Raw genomic sequence first — 21,027 nt, forward strand, 5'->3', positions numbered from 1 at the left:
CTATGTTGAGGGAAATACATAGTTCCAACACCAAATAGTGTTTATAGGAAAAAAAAAAACTCATGTGATATTGTAAATGAGCAACTTACTCCCTTGTGAAAAACTAAATAGCAATTTACCTCCCTATATTTTTTAAAATAAAATAATTTACCCCCCTATGATTTTTAAAATGAAGCAATTTACCTCCTTATATAGGGAGGTAAATTGCTTCATTTTATAAAGTACAAGGGGGTAAATTACTATATTTTTTTCATAGGGGGATAATGTGCTCATTTTCAATATCACAGGGGGATAAATTGCTATTCACCCGTGTTTATAGCACTGTATTCACCAAAATTTCAAGTAAAATAAATAGAACCCATATCAATCATTTATAAGGTGGTGTTATTCTACTCAGCCATACTATCTATGTCAATACCCACATTTGCACATTACATATAAATTGAAAATTTACCAACAACCTCAGGATTTATCAGTTAAAGATGATAAGTATAAAGTTCAAAATCCAGCCTTTTCACAGTTCCAATAGAGGCGGCTTCAACTTCTCTTAAGCTATATGAATAAAAGAAAACAACACCATGCATGGAGATGGAAACTAATCTCCAAAAGGTTTCTGGCATCACCTGACATGGATCTGGAAAAAATATCAATGTAGCAAGCAAATGTGAAAATTAAAGAGCAAATCAAACACTTTACCAAAAATTAAAGTTTTATAATAGTAATTTTAGGAACATAGAATGAGAGGAGAGATGAGAGAGTTGGCTCACCGGTTGGAAGAAATGAAGAGTACACAAGCTTTGAAGAAAGAGATGAATCTTGATTTTACTATAGAATTTATTCAAAAAATCATGTGACGTTGTAAGAATTTTGCAGCGGGTTGGTGGTGAAAATTTATTGCAAGATAAAGATAATATTGACTTTTTTGAGGACATATTCGAGAGGCTAATTTGTATCACCAAATGCTGAGTCATGTTAACTAAATAATAACACCCTTATGGCCAAGATTACAATCACACAATTATTAGAGAATGTGCCGAGCCATTAAGGTTAATAACAGACCAGCCCGATTTGTAGTAAACACAATATTAGGCATGATTTCAAATGATATTCTGACTAATATGCAAAAGTAAAGGTGCCCTAAATATAAAAGTGCCTTAGATAATTCGAGGAAGGCACTGAAGCTTTATATATTTTTATAGGATTGGAATGCTTGGGAAAAGTATTATTTTAGTCTGCTAAATATGCCTAATTTTAATTTTAGTCCGATAACTATGTCCATTTTTGTTTAAGTCCAATAACTTACGAAATTGCTTACTTTTAGTCCTTTGGCAGATTTTCGGACAATTTTAACCCTATGAGTGCATATAGACTAAAACTGCCTTTCAAAAATTACATAGGGGTAAAATTGTCCGAAAATCTGGCAAAAAACTAAAAGTAAGCAATTTCGTAAGTTATTGAACCTAAATAAAAATAGACATAGTTATCAGACTAAAATTAAAATTAGGCATATTTAGCGGACTAAAATAATACTTTTCCCATAATGCTTATTAGTTTTAGATTTACATGATTCAAGGAAAGTAGTACTTTTCAAGTCTTATTTGAGCTTTTCTTATTTTCCACGGGCTTGTAAAATGTTTTTTTATGAGATTTTTATAATAGATATGTTAAGGTGTGTTTCAAGTAGGGGTGGACGTTCGGGAGTAATTTGGGTCGGGACTTAATTTTTGGATTTTTCAGAAAAAAATAAAAATCCGATATCGTATTACTCAATATCTTATTTTTAAAAGCTGGACAGGGAAGTCCTAGTAGTCGAACTACTCGATCAGACCTGCGACAGTAAAAAAAAAATGTTTTTCTTTCTCCTTGCTCCCAATTTTCTTCTCTTTCTTCTTCCTTCCTAATAAAAATTATTTTTCAAATACTTTTATTTTTTCTTCTTTTCCATAATCTGTGTGTTCTATAAACCCTAGCATGTCACAAAAAGAAGGTGACATAAATTTACAAAATCCAAATATTAGTGTTTAATGTTTAATTTTCTTATATGTTTAGTTTATAATGATTAACTTAATTTCTATTGTTCAACTTTATTTGATTTATTTTCATATTTTATTATTTAATTTAGTTTATTGAAGTTAAAAAGTTTTTATTTTTTACTTTTTTTAATATACTATAAATGATAAAATAGTATATTGAATATTCATAATTTATAAATTTTAAACTAAAATTTAATAAATTTGCTCAGTTAACAGTGGCTTCAAACAACCTGTGCCTTTTGATTTTCTCTTAGAAAATTTTATTTTAAAAAATAGAAACAAACAAAAATTCGGGTATTCAACGCTTCGAATTTTCGGTATTCAATTAAATCGAATATCCGAAGTTTTGGATACTCGCAAAGTTTGAATTGGAATTAGATACCTGACCTAAACTATCTGAATCTGCAATACCCGATCTGATGCCCACCCCTACTTTCGAACCTTGTATAGGTACATGAGCCTTTTAAACTAGTATTTTTTAACCGCATAAGTTGGAGAACAAAATTCACCTTAATAACCTTATCTATACTAATATAATAATGAAATATTTTTTTTACTTATATCAAAGATCCATTCATAAACGGAGGTTTATAACACCGCAATATTAATTATTTTGTTGTATCCATAATACTCTTTCAATAGTTTTCTTTTTTCTTATTTTTTCTGTATTTTTTTAAAATTAGATGTGTTGATTTATATATTTTATTTTTACTTATAATATTTTTTAAAGCGTAAAAAAATAATTATTATATACGCGCACATGTCACGGCTAGTAGAGGTCAAAAGACTATAATTTAGTTATCCTAGTTTTGCCATTAATACCACCTTAGTAATTATAAATGACTCAATTAATAATTAAATTTCTTCATTAACGTCACTTTAGTATTCGAATAATTACAAATAATTAATATTCAAGTTTCACCATTAATATCGTTTTTGGTAAATATTCAATTTTTTTATTTATTTGCTATTATCGTTTTAGGTATATTTTAATATTATTTGAACCAATTAACTTTCATTTCCATATTTGATTATCAAGATTAATATATTTTATTATTTTCATATTTTATACTATTTTTATTTCTCAATGCATATAGAAAAATTCAATATATACAAACTTATGTTAATGGTCAAGATATGGACAACATAAATTTCTATCGTGAAGATCTATATATATATATATATATGTATTTAATCAAAATATATATTAAACTTCGACTGCTATGCTTAAATTTAAATGCAAATGTTTCAATTTTAAATTACAAATTTTCAAAATTTAGAATGCAAATTCAATTTCACAATGGTTGTAATGCATTTTGATTTTATATTTAATATAATTAATTACTAAGTAATGAATTATCTTATTAATATTGATAAATAAAATGAATAGAAAATAATAATTTAACAAAATATTATTACCAAATATAATACTCAAATAAAAAATGAGAGCCAGATAATTAAAAAAAAATATTGATTAAATTTTATTTATTATTATTTATAAATTATTATTCAAGGGTAAATTAGTTATTATATAAGAAATAATATAAAAATAAATTAAAAATATTAATTAACATGAAGATAATATTAATGATAAAATTTGAATGCTAATTAAGCTATTTATAATCGCTCAAATCATGTGATGTTAATTGTCAAATTCAAAAATTAATTAAATTATTCATTATTACTTAAATACTAATATGATATTAATCACGAAACTCAAATACTAATATAAATTTTACCCCAAAGGAAAAATATGGTGCAAAATTTTCCAACCTTAACGAGGAGACGTTCCGACAAAACCATAAAGGAAAAGATAAAGAAATAGCGTCAATCTCTTCCCACCGCCACCGCCACCGCCACCGCCGCCGCCACGGTCACCTAACTCCCCCTCTACCCACCTCCAGCACCTTTTTATCTCCTTCACCAAATCCGTCTAAATCTAAAAAAATTTTCTGCTATTTTTAGTATTTGGCCAGAAAAACAAAAAATAGTATAAGTTTTCCAAAATCCGCTCTACATGCCAATTTCCAACCAAGAAAACCACCGCCGCATCTACCACCGTTCTCCGCCACAATACCTCAGCAGGGGCCAGAGAAAAATACTCCTATTCTTACTCAAATGGATAATCATGGTTGTCGTAATAGCCATCTTCCTCTTCTTCCTGGGCTTCGCCGCCGTTGCCCTGTTCCACCTTCTCTTGTTGTCCAACACTTTCAACCGCCGGTGTACCCGCTTCTTCCATCCCAACAGCGCCGCTGCAGCTGCGGCTGAAGGGTTACCTCCGATGCAGGATATTTTCCCAGTCGTCGCTTATAGCGTCGCAGCTTTTCCAAGGGGATCTGATTGCGCAATTTGCTTGGATTCGTTTGAAGAAGGGGATGAGTGTAGGAATCTTCCGGTTTGCAAGCACTTGTTTCACGCGAAATGTGTGGATCGGTGGATTGGCAAGAAACCCACTTGCCCCGTTTGTCGAACCCGGGTTGACCTGGATCCTGCAGGGCTGGCAGGGTCAAGAATTTGGGAAGATGATCGATGGAAGAGGCTTTAGGCTGTTGATTTGAGGAGGGAACTTCTTATTGAATATTGGTGGCTTGACAAGTAGAAGGAAATTCAAGAAATTGGCTGTGGACACTTTCTATTACTGCAAATGGATGATGTTTTGTAAGTCTAAAATCCGTGACCATACAATGCTTCTGCCTTTTGTGACTTCGCCTATGTACATGTATCCTTTTTGGAAATGATCACATACCTTAAGATTGTTAGTTTCGCTTTTGATTTAGTCTGGTGGATACCCTTTCTTCTAAAATCAATTATGCTGAAATGATTGTGAGGATTACAGTTTTGTTAAGGATAGAGTTGTGGGCAATAATCATTTCTAGTATTTTCAGAGCAGTTTGGATGAGACTTGTCTCTAAAATGTCCTGAAAAATTTCAAGAATACTAGAATGTACAATTAGAATTAATAAGGAATTGCTAGCAATTAATCATGTTCGCTATGTCACAATATAATATCTCCAACTGGAATTCGGCGTCCGGGTTATAACTTTTCAGTTTCATTGTAAAGTTATAATATCTACATGGTTTTGACTCTAAAAGTATCAAAGAGAAGTCATGTAAGTAATCAGGAGAAGCAGGGAAGGTTTATTCTTCCCTTAGCCTTGGGGAACTTGCATCTGGCTCGTGTGCTAGTTTACTAAGAAATGATCAGTTTTTGTATGTGATCTTCTTGACTTACGCAGCGCCGGCTGTGAAATGGCTCAACTGAAAAATTGGGAAGTTCGATCCATGACGAACTTTAGATAACTTGGCAATGCGCAACTTGGCTGCTGCTGCCTGGTGGTTTGTTAAGAAAATGCGATATATAATGGAAGTCTGTATCAATGTTAATGTTCCCAAGAACTGCTCAATTTGAAAGAGTTTCATATAATCTAGTAATTATGTCAGTATAAATGTGGTGTATGTAGCTAAAAGTGGCAGCGAAGACAAGAGTAGTAGGGCAGTGTGTTGTGGGTTGGGACTTCAGATAGGCAAAGCAAGATTATACTGGACGTTTTGGGAGATTGCGATTATTACAAGGAATGATGAGAATTGTTTCTCATATGAAAGGGCATACAGAAGTTATTGTGTGGACCATGATTTTCTTCACTGGGGAAATTGGTGAAATGAAGGCCAGATATAGTAAAGGCCTCAAGGTGTTCATAAGGAGTTCGCACAAGTAAAGTTCCATGAGGAGACCGAGATCAGATCCTTTGGTGTAGTACTGACTTTGGAGATGGAAGGTAAGCTTTGGAGATCTTTTAGCCTGCTCATGTTATCTGATTGTTTCCATGAAATTGCTGAAACTTTCTAAATAGATTTTTATCCATGCCATCTTATCCTTTTCTGTCATAGTATTGGCTTACCAAGAAAGTAAGATCTGTGCAAGTTTCCTTGGTTAATATATGAATTTGCCAGAAACACTATTCTTTCTAGGTGGACTGCACGCTTTATATCTGTTGGGAATGCTGAAAACGGTGTCCATCATAAGCTCTTGCTGCCTATGTTTTAGAAACATCTGGAACATCTCTTCCAAATTTCGTACCTTACTTCCCAGGAAAAAAGATCATGAAATGATTCTTCAAATCTTGAACCTAACCCAACATTGCCATGACTCCGCATTTGTTCTAGTTAGCCACTACAGGTGGAATTTGTAATGGCTTTTTTGAATTGGCCGTTTCAGACGATATTTGTAACGGGGTGAACTTGTTGACGTCATTGAGAGAATAATGAAAATGAATTTTTTTGTAACGGCCAAAAACCATTACAAATTTTATGTGTACATAACTGTTACAATTTGTAGGCCGTACTATTTTGCTATGGTTTTTGTAATGGTTATCTATTTTTGTAACGAATATTTGGCCAAATAATCAACTGTTACAATAGCAATGGAAAAAATAGTTGCAAAGTATACGAAAAAAAGGTGTACAAGAACCGTTGTATTAGGAACGATTTTTTTTATAAGAGTCATTCCAAATGCCATTACAAAGTAATGGCTATATTTTCTAACGACTAGTTTTCAACGGCTATCTTTGGTGTTCCAAAGGCGGTTACAAAACTGTTACAAAACAACTTATATAACATATATGCATTTCATTTTATTTCGTTTCAAAACTTGGAAAAAAAAGAAACAGAACTTTGCCTGCCACATTCTCGATCGAAATTCTTCAATATAAGTTTATTCATTTAATATTGTTTTTAAATTCGAATTGATTTTAATACTTGATTATTATTTTTAGGTCCAACTGCAATTTTCATACGACCATCAATAATGTGGTCAAAGGGCATATTCGCATTCTTGGGCCAACATATAGCCAATCCCACAAGAACACCAGCTATTCTAGTTCCAGAAATTGAATGTAAGTATAATATTATTTAAATTTAATTAAAATTTATATTTTTTTATCAAATAATTATACTTTTTTTTTTTGTTGATTTTTCAGATGTCATACTAGTAGGACTGCAATGACGAGAGAATGTTCAAACTCGTCAAGTCGTAGGCGGAGAAGTTCCTACGGAAGCGGTTTGCTAACGCCTGGAACCAGTTGGCCCGATCGCGTGCTGACTGAGGAGATCTAGCACCAATTATTGGAGTTCTGGTCGAGCCCAAAATTCCGAGCACAGTCGGCCAAAAATAAGGTCAACCAGGCAGCAAATCCGGATCAGCTGCGACGGTCTACCATGGGTGTTCGTCATCCATTAGGGTCACAAGCGGAAGATGGTATGTTTTTCAACGCATATTTGTGATTACATTTAATTTTTTATATTTTTTTTATCATTTTTATATTGATTTTTGAATAGGAAACACAACTCAGACGCCCCATCACTCAGATGGAGGTGTTCGAGAAGGTCTACAAAAAGAAGGACAACCAATGGAGCGGCCCGAGAGCGGAGGAGGTCGTAGTAAGTAATTAAAAATTTATACGTCATTTATTCTTTTAATTTTATATACTTTTTTTACTCTAATTATTTTACATGTTTGCAGGAGATGCTCTTGAGGATGATAGAGGAACGCTACAAAGCAATAAAGAGCCTCCATTGTCCTCTCAAGGCTCCATGGCCTCGGACGAGCAGCAGGTCTAGATGTCAGCAGTGGGTGGCTGGAAGAGGAGCCGAGTATTTGGTCTCGGCTCTGAGGCCCACCACTCAATTGTTAGACCATCACAAGCGACGTAGTCGACTGCTCCCTCACCCCTCCACCACAGCCAGAGCGCCCAACATAGATGATCAGCTGTTGGCACTCGAGCACTACATCAGATGTGTCAATTTTTTTATTTTGTAAAAATAAAACTTTGTAATAATATTTTAACTTTTTCTAATTAAATTATTAATTTTTTATTATATTATGTTTGTTTTATATAAATTCATTTAAAAAAATTAAAATATATTAACTAAAATAAATTTTAAAATATATTAAATACTTAAATAAAATAAATAGTAAAATATATTAAAAAATAATAATTTTTGTAACTACATTTGTAGTGGCTGTTGTAATACACTAATAAAAGATCAGATCATAAGGCCGTTATAAAATGTGCCAAAAACAGTTACTGGTTAGAAAGTAGGCCACTCCAAAGACCGTTACAAAAGTAGTATTAACAGCAGTTACAAGTGCAGTGGCAAAAACACATAATATAATACAAAATAGTTACAAAGAATATTACAAAAATCATTCCAAATATCTGGCAAAATCATACTTAAATGTATTATAAAGGCTGTTACAATAACAATTATATCATATCCAACCGAGCCGTTACAAAAGATGTTCCAAATTAATTTTTTTTAATGTCACAAAGTTTGTAACGGCTACAGACAGCTATCACAAAGACCGTTACAAATTGTAATGGTTGTTTGCCAAGCCGTTACAAAGACTTTGTAACGCCTCGTTTAGCTATGGTAGGCCTTCCCATTACAAATCTATTATAAATGAAAAAGTCTACAAAATAATTTAAAAGTCGTTCCAATAAAATGATTTTTTTGTAGTGACGTTCCTGTTGATGAAACTGAGCTGTGGGAGAGTCTAGCAATCAATCTCTCACCATTCGGATCTTTATCATTAATTTCTTTCGCTTTATTATGTCTCATCTTTTTTCTTAAGGTCATATGTGCCTTTTCCTATGTTGAAATACAGTCTATAGGATGTGTGCTTATGTTACTAATTGTAACAACAATCAAAATTATATCTTTACACCTAATTCTGGTTTAAACTTCCCAAGGGTTCATGTTTCTTGAGATGTTGAAGTTGTTCAGAATGACTAATGTAATTTGTTTTGTCCCATATAGGTAGTGCAACTCCTTTTTTTTTCTATATATATTGAGCCAACTTATTATCTTTGGAATGAGAAATGTGGGTTCGGATCATCGTTCGAGCTCTCTTCTGCTCTCTCGTCCTCCTCCTCTTTTTCTGTCTTTACTTTGTTCGTTGTTCCAAGCTCTCTACCACGAGTGAGCGTGTTAGAGAGTTATAGTTGTGTTAACCTTAGGGAGCAAACGGTTTACGCTATCTGCACCGTGGTGGCACAGAAATATCACTTTCAAGGCAGAGTTTTGTACACGGCACAACTTCTATTTTTTTCTAATAGTTGAAAGCGAAATTTGTATAATGGTTGTTCCTCTTGCTAAAACACTGCCTGGTCTCTCCAAGCTAGAGCCACTTGACGAGATCAACTTTAAACGATGGTCACAAAAGTTGCTCATCTTTTTCGAACAATTGAACGTGGAATATGTGTTGTTCCAGAATCCACTGGAAACTCCCACAGAGATCTCCACTCTTGCTATAACTCCAGCAAAAATTCCGCAGATGGGACAACCACAAAATCTAAAGATGACGCAAATACGATAGAGACAATAAAACAGTGAGAGGTCACCTGCTTAATCACATGAATAATTCTCTATTCGACTTGTTTGTCAACTCTATAAGAGTGCCAAAGAAATCTAGACTACAATGGAAGCAAGATACGGTGGTGACGAAGCTGGAAGAAAAAAGTACGTCGTCGGTAAATGGCTCCAATTTCAAATGATCGATATGAAGCCTATAATAGACCAAATCCACGAATACGAGAACCTAGTGGCAGAAGTCCTGAGCGAGGGCATGAAAATGTGTAACATTTTACAAGCCAATGTATACTTGAAAAATTCCCTCCTATTTGGAGTGAATATCGGAACCATTTAAAACACAAGAAAAGAGATCTAACCATCCAAAAATTGATCGGCCATGTGAAAATGAAAGAAGCGAATCGTTTAAAAGATAAGAAAACTTCTCTCTCTTCTCTTTCAGTTAAAACTAACCTTGTTGAGTCTGCTAGATCTAAATACAAGTTTCACCAGAATAAAGGGAAACAACTTTTGCTAGATCTAACAAGTTTCACCAGAATAAAGGGAAACAACTTTAAAAGAACAATCAACATAAGCCATTCAGAGGACCTGACGGTAAGATCCAAAAGAACAAAATATCATGCTACTGCTGCAAGAAACCATGACACAAAGCGTACTAGTGTTACCAAATAAAGAATCAACAGAAGGCAAACCAAAAATTAACCACTCAATCTACTCCACAAGTCAACCTAACCGAAAATGACGAGATCATCGCTATAATAGTTGTAGAGGTCAACCTGGTGGAGAACAAAGAAGACTAGATACTAGACACTGGTGCATTTAGGCATTTATGCTCCAACAAAGCCCTATTTCATGAACTTCTTGACGTAACAAACGGAGAGTATGTTTTCATGGGGAACTCTAGAACCGCAGGAGTCTTGAGTAAAGGAAAGATCTTCCTTAATTGTACTTCTGGCAAAACACTAGCTTTAAATGACGTATTATACATGCCTTCTTTGCTCAGAAATCTAGTTTTCTGGTAGTTTGTTGAATAAAGCTGGCTTGAAAATTGTGTTAGAATCTGATAAGGTAATAATCACTAAAAATAATGACTTTGTAGGAAATGGATACTTATCTGATGGCTTATTTGTCCTAGGGGAAGCAGTTTTATCTGCATGCTATATTCTTAATAGAAATAAAACTCCTTATGAATTATGGAAAGGGTTTGCTCCTAACTTTAAACTTCTTAAGGTGTGAGGTGGTCTAGCTAAAGTAGCATATCCTAAATTCAAGAAAACAAACATAGGACCTAAGACCATTGACTATGTTTATTAGTTATGCTCAAAATAGTGTCGTATATAGATTCATGTGCTTAAATGATAACTCTCTTTATGAATCAAGAGATGCTTAATTCTCTGAACTAGTTTTTCCATTGATTAATACTATTAGAACAGACATAGCCTCTTCGAGCAACAAACCTTTGTTAACTTCCTCTAATTCTGTTGTGAATGAACTTAGAAGAAGTAAAAAACAAAAAAAATAAAACATAGTATTGGACCAGACTTTCTAATTGCTTTCTTAACAGAAGACCATGGAAATTAAATGAAAACTTTCTTTCAATGTTTCTAGTTGAAGATGATCCCAAGACATATATGGAAGCAATAACCTCTATAGACTCTAGTTTCTGAAAAAGAAGCCATAAGAAATGAACTAGCTTCTATCATGTTAAATCATACTTGGGATTTGGTGGATTTTCCTATAGGAAGTAAGCCTATAAAATGCAAATGAATTTTCAAGAAGAAAATGAAACCAGATGGGTCAATCGGCAAATTTAAGGTATGATTAGTGGTTGTGGGTTATACTCAAAAGAAAGGCATGGACTATTTTGGCACATACTCACTTGTGACAAAGATTGCGATCATTAGAACTCTAGTTGCACTGTTGGCTATTCTGGGCTTAATAATGCATAAAATGGATGTAAAAACAGCCTTTCTAAATGGTGACTTGTAAGAAGAAATATAGATGAAACAACCAAAAGGGTTTTTTGATACCCAATTAAGAAAATAAAGTATGTAAACTCAAAAAATCACTATATGGACTAAAACAAGCACCCAAACAATGGTTTTAAAAGTTTGATCATACTTTAAAAACTAATGGATACAAGACAAATGTATCAGGTACATGTGTGTACTCAAAATTATTTGGGACAAATGTGCTATTATATGCCTATATGTCGATGATATGCTGATTTTTGGCAACAACATAGAAATAATTAAGGAAACCAAAAGATTCTTATCAGCATAGTTTGACATGAAAGATCTTGGAGAAGCTGATGTAATTCTAGACGTTAAAATTAGAAAAACTGAAAAGGAGTTCTCTCTTTGTCAATCACACTACATAAAGAAATCTTGGACAAGTTTGGTGGTCAAGATGAGATACCAGTCAAAACACCTTATGACCCGAGCGTATGTCTCAAAAAGAATAAAGGTAATAGTGTGTCACAAGCCAAGTATGCAAAAGTCATAGTGAGTGTCATGTTTCTCATGAACTACATTAGACCTGACATTGCTTACGTTGTGAATAGACTAAGTCGTTATACCCATAATCTCAATAATAAACACTAGAATGCACTACGTCACTTGTTGAGATATCTAAAGGGTACTATAAACTTGAGTTTGCACTTTAATAAATTTCCTGCAGTGTTAGAAGGATTATGCGATGCGAATTGGGTTACCGATAATGATGAAGTAAGCTCAACTAGTGTATATGTTTTTACTTTGGATGGGGGAGCTATTTCCTGAAAATCTGCAAAACAAACTTGTATAGCTCGCTCTACTATGAAATCTGTATTTATAGCTCTTGAATTAGCATGTCAATAAGTAGAGTGGCTGAGAAACTTATTGGGAGATGTCCCCTTATGGAGTTCAACTATGCCAGTGTCTCTACACTATGACACCCAAGCTTGTATTAGAATTGCCAAGAACTATGCTTACAATGATAAAAGGAGGCATATTCGTATCAAACATGAAGCAGTAAAAGAACTCCTAAAGAATGGGATAATCTCCTTGGATTATGTGAGGTCCGAGAGGAACTTGGCAGATTCTCTCACGAAAGAACTTACCAAGAGAATTATATGGAGTCCTCAAGAGCAATGGGGCTAAAACCCCTTGATTGATGGAGTAGTAAAAATAAATCCATAGCCCTGTGTTTGAGTGGTCATAACAAGGACTTGATGGATAACCCTGACTATGTTTATGTTTAGGAGGATAGGCTCATAGCTCAATTGTTGAGTGGTCTATTTACTTGATGAAGCTATCTCGATGGGTGTGAAGGTGGGCCGCCTTATATGAAAGAAAAATGGAAGTTCTTTCTAGAACACTCATCAGAACCCAAGGTATTAGCACAATGTCATTAATAGTGCTTGGAACTTTTATTGCAGAACAACGAACACCAAGGAATTTATACGTGATTGTGGGGGTCTCAATCTGAGCTATCGAAAGTTCAAGAATTATATCTCTCGTTGGCTAGTTTGATTGCCTCACTTCACTATGGATTAATTTAATTGAAAGATATTAATGCTTAAGTATATTTCTTCCTTCGCTCAGAAAATCAAATTCTTCATCTACATTAGCCATTTGAGGGGGATGTTGGGAATGACTAATGTAGTTTGTTTTGTCCCATATAGGTAGTGTAACTCCTTTTTTTCCTGTATATAGTGAGCCAACTTATTATCTTTGGAATGAGAAGTATGGGTAGGTGGATTTTGGTAGAATTATCACATGTAACTTTTAGGCTCCTGCATAGAAGATAAATGGGCAATAAATTACATGTGTGCATCATGAGGAACTGGGAATGCAATGAGTGGTGTTGGAACGAATGCAATTACAGTCATAATCATTTAACTAGGATCATTTGGAAGGGACTTGTGACCTACGAATTGGATTAGGTGGCTTCAGAGATGGAGAAAAAGTAGATTGGATCCTAGAGGAACGAGTTTCAGGGGTTGAAAGAGATTCAGGGTTAGCTAAAGAAGAGGAATCATCCTCTGTGTTTAGGATAGGTAGAGGTAGTGACACTGAATCGGTTTTTGAAGGTGAGGACTAGAAATGAAATACATTTTGGGGATGATTACATCTCTGGAAGTGAAAAAGATATGGGTATCAAGATCATATACTTTGTAAGCCTTTTTGGACTAATAATACCCTAAGAACGCACATTTAGAGGCTCTTCTGTCAAATTTCTACTTATGAGGTATGATATTGGTGGCATAGCACAAGCACCCAATTGTTTTCAGTTGGGCAAAGTTAGGGGGTTTGTGATAGAGCATTTCAAAGGGGCATTTCCAGCTAAGGATGGAAGTAGGCAGCCTATTCACAAGGTATGTTGCAGTCAGCACTGACTTCCCCTAGAAATGCTTTGGTAAGTGAGACTGGGATAACAAGGCTCTGGCTATTTCAAGAATATGTTTATGTTTGCGTTCAGCTACACCATTCTGTTGGGTGTGTAAGGACAAGATGTTTGATGAATGATTCCCAAGGAGGCAAACAAAGATTGAAATTGAGTGTTAACAAATTGAATTCCATTGTCTGATCGTACCACTTGAACAGAGGATTGAAACTGAGTTTTGATCATGGTAAAGAAGTTGTCTAAAGTGTAGTGAACCCGGGACTTGTATTTCAGGAGAAAAGTTCAAGTAGCTCAACTAAAATCGTCTAAAGTTGTTAGGAAATAGTTACAAGTAGTTAAGAGAGCAATTTCTAAGGTCTACATAGATTAATGCATATCAGTTCAAGTATTTGTTTGGAGTGGTTGTTGCTAGGAGTAAAAAGCAACCTATGCTGCTTAGCCATAGGACAAATATCACATTCTGTGTTGTGTACAAAATCAATATTGTTTATTTCTAGGATGTGTTTGAGCACAAGAGAAGAGGGAGGACCCAACCTTTTGTGCCATACTGTTCTATTATAAATGTGATATGTAAGACAAGTATTGGGATATATGGCCCAATGACTGCAAGTCCACTAGACAAAGGCCCACAAGTCTCACCCACTTGGCAAGACCCACCTCCGCCTTACCCGGCCCATACCCGGTACCCGACCTACTACTCTATTAATTGGTAACCTAACCCTAAAACAGTATTTGGTCTGTTTCTCCTTCTTTGTGCGCCGCTATTTTCTCTCCCCGAAATCTTCTCTTCTTCTCCCATGGATTTGCTGAGATCCTCCTTCTCTAATCCTCACCGGAGAAGGATGTGGCTTTCCTAAGCCAATATGATGGCTTATGGAAAGCCACCAAACCTTCTATCTACGTTTTTCTTTTCGAAACCTATAAGTGGAGACTCTGCTTTTCAACCGAGATACGATATCACAACTCCCTCTCATATTATTCTAGTTCTGAGTGAACGAAGAGTGTGTCTCTGTGATCTTTAGATCTCTGTGATCGATTGGTGAGCTTGTTGATGGTGGAGTAGCCGTGGGTGAGAACAAGTGGAAACCAAGTCTTCAGTGACTGTGCTTTGTGCGATACCATACCAGATCTGGTTCTATCTGAGCCGCCTTCATCTTTTAAATCTATATATTTTCAGATTAAGTTTTTTCTGTATTCTTTGTTTATTTCACTTGGTCTGTAATTTAAGGAGTTTTGTACTCCATTGTGATACCTGTAATAGTTGTTAGGTCATTCATTTTTGAGGTATCACTGAGGGTTATCCACCCCTACAGTGGTATCAAAGCCGTCTCTGATCCCAAAAAGTCTCCGGTGGTGGTAACATCTGAAACCCCTCCTCTTTACTTTCTGTTGATATCTCTGCTCTATTTATAAACTGTTAGTTCTTTATACTATTATTTTACCGTGGTGAAACCCTAATATCCCTCTTGGCCGGACCCTCGAGGTCATCGGGTATCTGGACGGGACTTAGGCTGGTGAGCCTCGGTTCGCGTTAATTTTAGTTTAATATTATTGACCTTGTGATTTCTTAAATCTCTGTTGATCTACTATGATCTCTTAATCTTTGTGATATTTAATCTGTTAGATTTTCGTAACACTGATCTGTGTGATCTTAATATAAAACTGTTGATATATATTCTAATGTGATTATTGTTATTTATCAACTGATTGTGATCTCTGTGATCTTATAACCCTACTGCGACATATTCATTGTTATTGAATTTCACGTATCTGCTGCATTTCTCTGATTTACTGAGATACCATTTTTGTGATTCTTTCTTCCTCACCTTATTGATTATATACAGTGATTTATCGTGATTGTCTGATATTTCTGTAAACTACTTGTTGAGAATACTTGATAAAACTTTTTCTTAATCACTAAAACCTGCTTAAAATCCTTTCTGAAATCTTTAAACTTGTTTTAAGATGGCCGGATATAACCTACAACCTTTTGATGGAAAAAGCAATTTTTCAATCTGGCAACAAAAAATGAAGGAAATTTTGATTTGGCAAAGAGTTTTTAAGGCCATTGATGGAAACTATTTGAAAATTGTTTCGGAAGAAAAGATTCAAGAAAATGATGAATTTGCTTACTCTTCGATTATTTTGAACTTGTCTGACACTGTTTTACATAAAATCGGTAAACAAAATTCTTCTAAAGAATTGTGGGATAAGCTTGAGGAGCTTTATACTGAGACATCGTTGCCCAGTAAACTGTTTTTATTGGAAAAAAGTTTTAGATATAAACTTGACCTTTCTAAAAACATTGATGAAAATCTGGATGATTTTAACAAACTTATACAAGACATTAAACTCAAGGGTGACAAAAATATTGATGAATATTCTCCAATTGTGCTGTTGAATGCTATTCCTGAATCTTACTCTGATGTTAAAGCTGCTATTAAGTATGGTAGAGACTGTTAATCTGGAAACTGTTGTGAATGGACTTAAGAGTAAGGAAATGGACCTTAGGGCTAATAAACCTAGTCAAAACCAACACGAGGTGAATTCTGTTAGGGGAAGATCTATGTTTAGAAACTTTAGATATAATAACAGAAGCAAAAGTAGGAGTAAGAGTAGAAATGGAAATCGGAATAAATTTAGACCTAGAGAGAACTTTAATAATGATGACAAAACCAGAGAGAGACGTTGTTATAACTGTGGTATAAAAGGACACTACACTAAGGATTGTAGAAAACCTAGAAAGGATAATCGAGATAGATATGAAGAAAAAGAAAAGGCTAATAACGTTTCTGATGAGAATAATGGTTAATAAACCAGAAATCGAGGATCACCAGCCTAAGTCCCGTCCAGTACCCGACGACCTCGAGGGTCCGGCCAAGAGGGATATTAGGGGGCTTAACCGCGGTAAAACAGAAATAATAATATTTCAGCCGTAATATAGAACGAGATATCAACGGTAGTTATCAGCAGAATATAAAAGGACACTACACTAAGGATTGTAGAAAACCTAGAAAGGATAATCGAGATAGATATGAAGAAAAAGAAAAGGCTAATAACGTTTCTGATGAGAATAATGGTGAAGTCTTTGTTGTGTGCGAAGCAAGCTCTGTGAATTCTTTTGATATGCACGAATGGTTGATTGATTCTGGTTGCACATTTCATATGAGTCCTTTCAAAGATATTTTCACTAATCTGTGATATGAGCATGCTGGTTTTGTTTCTATGGCTAATGAGAAAAGATGTGAAATTGAAGGTCTTGGTGACATTTCTTTGTGTTTTAAAGATGGCTATAAAATGACTTTGAAAAATGTCAGATATGTTCCTGATTTAATCCATAATCTTATTTCCTGTGCCGCATTAGAGGAAGATGGTATTGAGGGTAGATGGGGCAAAGGCCTCGTGAAAATCATGAAGGGTTCATTAGTTGTTTTCAAAGTTGAACGAAAGCGTAATCTTTATATATGCACTGTTTCCTATGACTATCTTGCTGCATCTGTTTCTGGATGTGACTAACTATTTTATGGCATAAGAGACTTGGTCATATTAGTCAAAAGGGTCTTGATTTTTTAAGAAACGATGGCATTTTGAATGAGAACATTGAAAAAATTTCTGTGATGATTGTGTACTTGGTAAGCATCATAAACTGCATTTTCCTGCTTCACCCTCCCCAAATCCCTCCATGTCTACTTGTATTCTTGATTATATGCATGTTGATCTTTGGGGACCTTCGAATGTGCCTACTCATGGTGGTAATCGATATTTCTTGTCTATTATAGATAATTTTTCTAGAAAAGTTTTTGTTTTCTTAATGAAGCACAAATCTGAAGTGTTTGAAAAGTTTGAAAATGGAGAGTTTTAGTTGAAAACCAAACTGGAAAGAGGTTGAAATCTCTTCGTACTGATAATGGTTTGGAGTTTTGTAATCAAAGTTTTTCATAAATGTGTGATAAACATTGTATAAAAAGGCATAAAACAAACCCCTATACCCCCAACAAAATGGAGTTGCTGAAAGAATGAATCGAACATTGCTTGATAAAGTTAGATGCCTACTTGTGAGTTCTGGTTTGCCAAAAACTTTTTGGGGTGAGGCTGTTCTTACTGCTGCACATTTGATTAATATGTCTCCTTCTGTACCACTACTTGGAAAAACCCCTGAACATGTTTGGAATGGTAAAATTCCTGATTTATCTGCATTACGTGTTTTTGGATGTGCTGCATTCGTTCATCAATCTGTTGATAAATTAGAACCTAGGGCCATAAAATTTGTTTTTATTGGTTATCCTGTGGGGGTTAAGGGATATAGACTTTGGGTACGTAGTCGACCCGGCTTTAAGGTTTTAATCAGTAGAGATGTTACATTCAACGAAATGAAATGCCTTGTTTAGAGAAGACTCTAACCCTAGAAAAAGAGAAAAACTTTAATAAGGTGGAGAATAACTTAGGGGATAACCAACAAGAGGGAGAATTAGAAAACACATTAGAGACTAGAAATACTGAAAATGAGATTGAAAATGCAGAAAATCCTGAACCAAACCCATTAGAACAATACCTACTTGCTAGGCACAGCAATTAAAGGCAAATTAGGGCTCCTATGAAACTTAGAGATTTTGAAACAGCCCTGAATACTGAGATGACTGAACCCACTAGCTTAGATGAGGCTTTGAAATCCAAACAGTGGCTTAGTGCTATGAATGAAGAGATGAAATCATTAAATGAAAACAAAACATGGGTTTTAGTTCCAAAATCAAAAAATGCCTCCATAGTATATTGCAAGTGAATTTATAAAATCAAGCAAGAAAACCCTATCAAATACAAGGCTAGGTTAGTAGCTAAGGGGTTTACGCAAAAAGAGGGTATAGATTACAACGAAATTTTTTCTCCTGTCATGAAATACACAACTGTTCGTATTATCCTTCCTCTCACTGCATACTACAATTGGGAACTCAAGCAAATGGATGTCAAAACTGCTTTTCTACATGGTGATTTAGATGAGAATATTTATATGTGCCAACCTGCTGGTTTTATTGATGAATCTAAACCTGATTATGTGTGCTTGTTGAAAAAATCATTATATGGTTTAAAACAATCACCGAGACAGTGGAATAAGAAATTTGACTCATTCATCATTCATTAAAGTTCACTAAGAGTCACTATGATCACTATCTGTATTTTAAGCATGTGCACGATTCTCCTATCTTCCTTGTTCTTTATGTTGATGACATGCTTATTGCCAGCCCAAATTCTCATCTCATTAGTGATTTACAAAAATAGCTTTGTAATGTTTTTGAAATGAAAGACCTTGGAAATGCAAAACAAATTCTTGGCATGAACATCTCTAGAAATAGAGAAAAATCTTCTATTCTCTTAAACCAAAAATCTTATATCTTATCTGTTTTAAAAAGGTTTTCAATGAAAAATGCAAAACCAGTATCCATACCCCTAGCTGCACACTTTCAACTTTCTAAAGACCAATCTCCCAAAACGGATTCTGAAAAAGCCAAAATGGATAAAGTTCCTTATTCAATGTTATTGGCTCTATTATGTATCTCATGGTATGCACAAGAACCGACATTGCATATGCCATTAGTGTCCTTAGTAGATACATGTCAAATCCCGGTACCCCTCATTGGGATGCATTGAAATACTTGCTTAGATACTTGCGTAGTTCTGTTGATATTGGCATTACATTTTCTAGAAATTCTAATTATGCTCAACTTGTTGGATATGTGGACTCAAATTATGCTAATGATCGAGATAGTCGCAAGTCCACTACATCTTACGTGTTTACTCTGTGTGGTGCATGCATTAGTTGGAAATCTCAACTACAACACATAGTTGCCTAATCAACCACTGAAGCGGAATACATTGCTACAACCGAAGCTTTCAAAGAAGCCATTTGGCTTGATGGTAGATTCCATTTCATCCGAGACATCGTGGGTAAGGATGTTATAAAACTAGAAAAGGTCAAAACGGAGGAAAACCCCGCTGATATGGGGACCAAAAGCCTGCCGGTAGATAAGTTCAATTTGTGTTTAAAAAATTTGAGATTAATTCCTGACTAATCTTGTTCTCTCCTAGCTGTTTTTCTTTTGCAGGTACACGCAGGAGGGTCCCCGGGCTGTGATGAAAAGTTCCAGATCTATAGGCAGCTCTGGACAATGTTTCCTTATGGGTCATTGGTCCAAGGTGGAGCATGTTGGGATATATGGCCCAATGACTGCAAGCCCACTAGACAAAGGCCCACGAGTCTCACCCACTTGGCAAGACCCACCTCCGCCTTACTCGGCCCATACCCGGTACCCGACCCACTACTCTATTAATTGGTAACCTAACCCTAAAACTGCATTTGGTCTGTTTCTCCTTCTTTGTGCGCCGCTGTTTTCTCTCCCCCAAATCTTCTCTTCTTCTCCCATGGATTTGCTGAGATCCTCCTTCTCTAATCCTCACCGGAGAAGGAGGTGGCTTTCCTAAGCCAATATGATGGCTTATGGAAAGCCACCAAACCTTCTATCTACGTTTTTCTTTTCGACACCTATAAATGGAGACTCTGCTTTTCAACCGAGATACGATATCACCACTCCCTCTCATATTATTCTAGTTCTGAGTGAACGAAGAGTGTGTCTGAGGTTGTTGGTGGTGGAGTAGCCGTGGGTGAGGACAAGTGGAAACCAAGTCTTCAGTGACTGTGCTTTGTGCGATACCATACCAGATCTGGTTCTATCTGACCCGCTTTCATCTTTTAAATCTATATATTTTGAGATTAAGTTTTTTCTGTATTCTTTCTTTATTTCACTTGGTCTGTAATCTAAGGAGTTTTGTACTCCATTGTGATACCTGTAATAGTTGTTAGGTCATTCATTTTTGAGGTTGATACTAAGGGTTATCCACCCCTACAACAAGTATCTTTATTTTTTACGTATGAATCAATGACAGTAGGATCAAATGAAGAATAATCTAAGAGGTACATATTGCCCGACTGTTTCCTTTCTGCCAGAACTCTAATATTCTTTTGGTCCTAAAATAGGTGATGAGAAGAACAAAATAACACTTCAATATATGAGGATGAGCAAAGCTTAGGAACTGAGAAAAGATTGAATGCAAATGAGGTACCAACAACACTTCTGTAAGTGTAAAATTCTTGTGCAAAGATACATTCCCAGTGTGAGTGACTAGTTGAGTGGTGACATAAGGTAAATGTACCGAAATAGGATGAGCAAAGAGGGAAAAAATATTA

General features: G+C 35.1%; 1 protein-coding gene across 1 annotated transcript; it reads left to right on the plus strand.

The window, feature by feature from the left end:
• On the plus strand, positions 3,784 to 4,996 carry LOC105155649 (RING-H2 finger protein ATL56). Its single transcript, XM_011071551.2, has one exon. It carries the CDS (start codon positions 4,051 to 4,053, stop codon positions 4,579 to 4,581), a length of 531 nt encoding a protein of 176 aa, XP_011069853.1. The 5' UTR covers positions 3,784 to 4,050; the 3' UTR covers positions 4,582 to 4,996.

This window comes from Sesamum indicum, linkage group LG2 (assembly GCF_000512975.1).
Source record: "Sesamum indicum cultivar Zhongzhi No. 13 linkage group LG2, S_indicum_v1.0, whole genome shotgun sequence".
NCBI lineage: Eukaryota > Viridiplantae > Streptophyta > Magnoliopsida > Lamiales > Pedaliaceae > Sesamum > Sesamum indicum.

What these genes read in the sequence shown, in the direction of transcription:
- LOC105155649 (XM_011071551.2), top strand. Translation starts at nt 4,051, where the DNA reads ATGCCAATTTCCAACCAAGAAAACCACCGCCGCATCTACCACCGTTCT.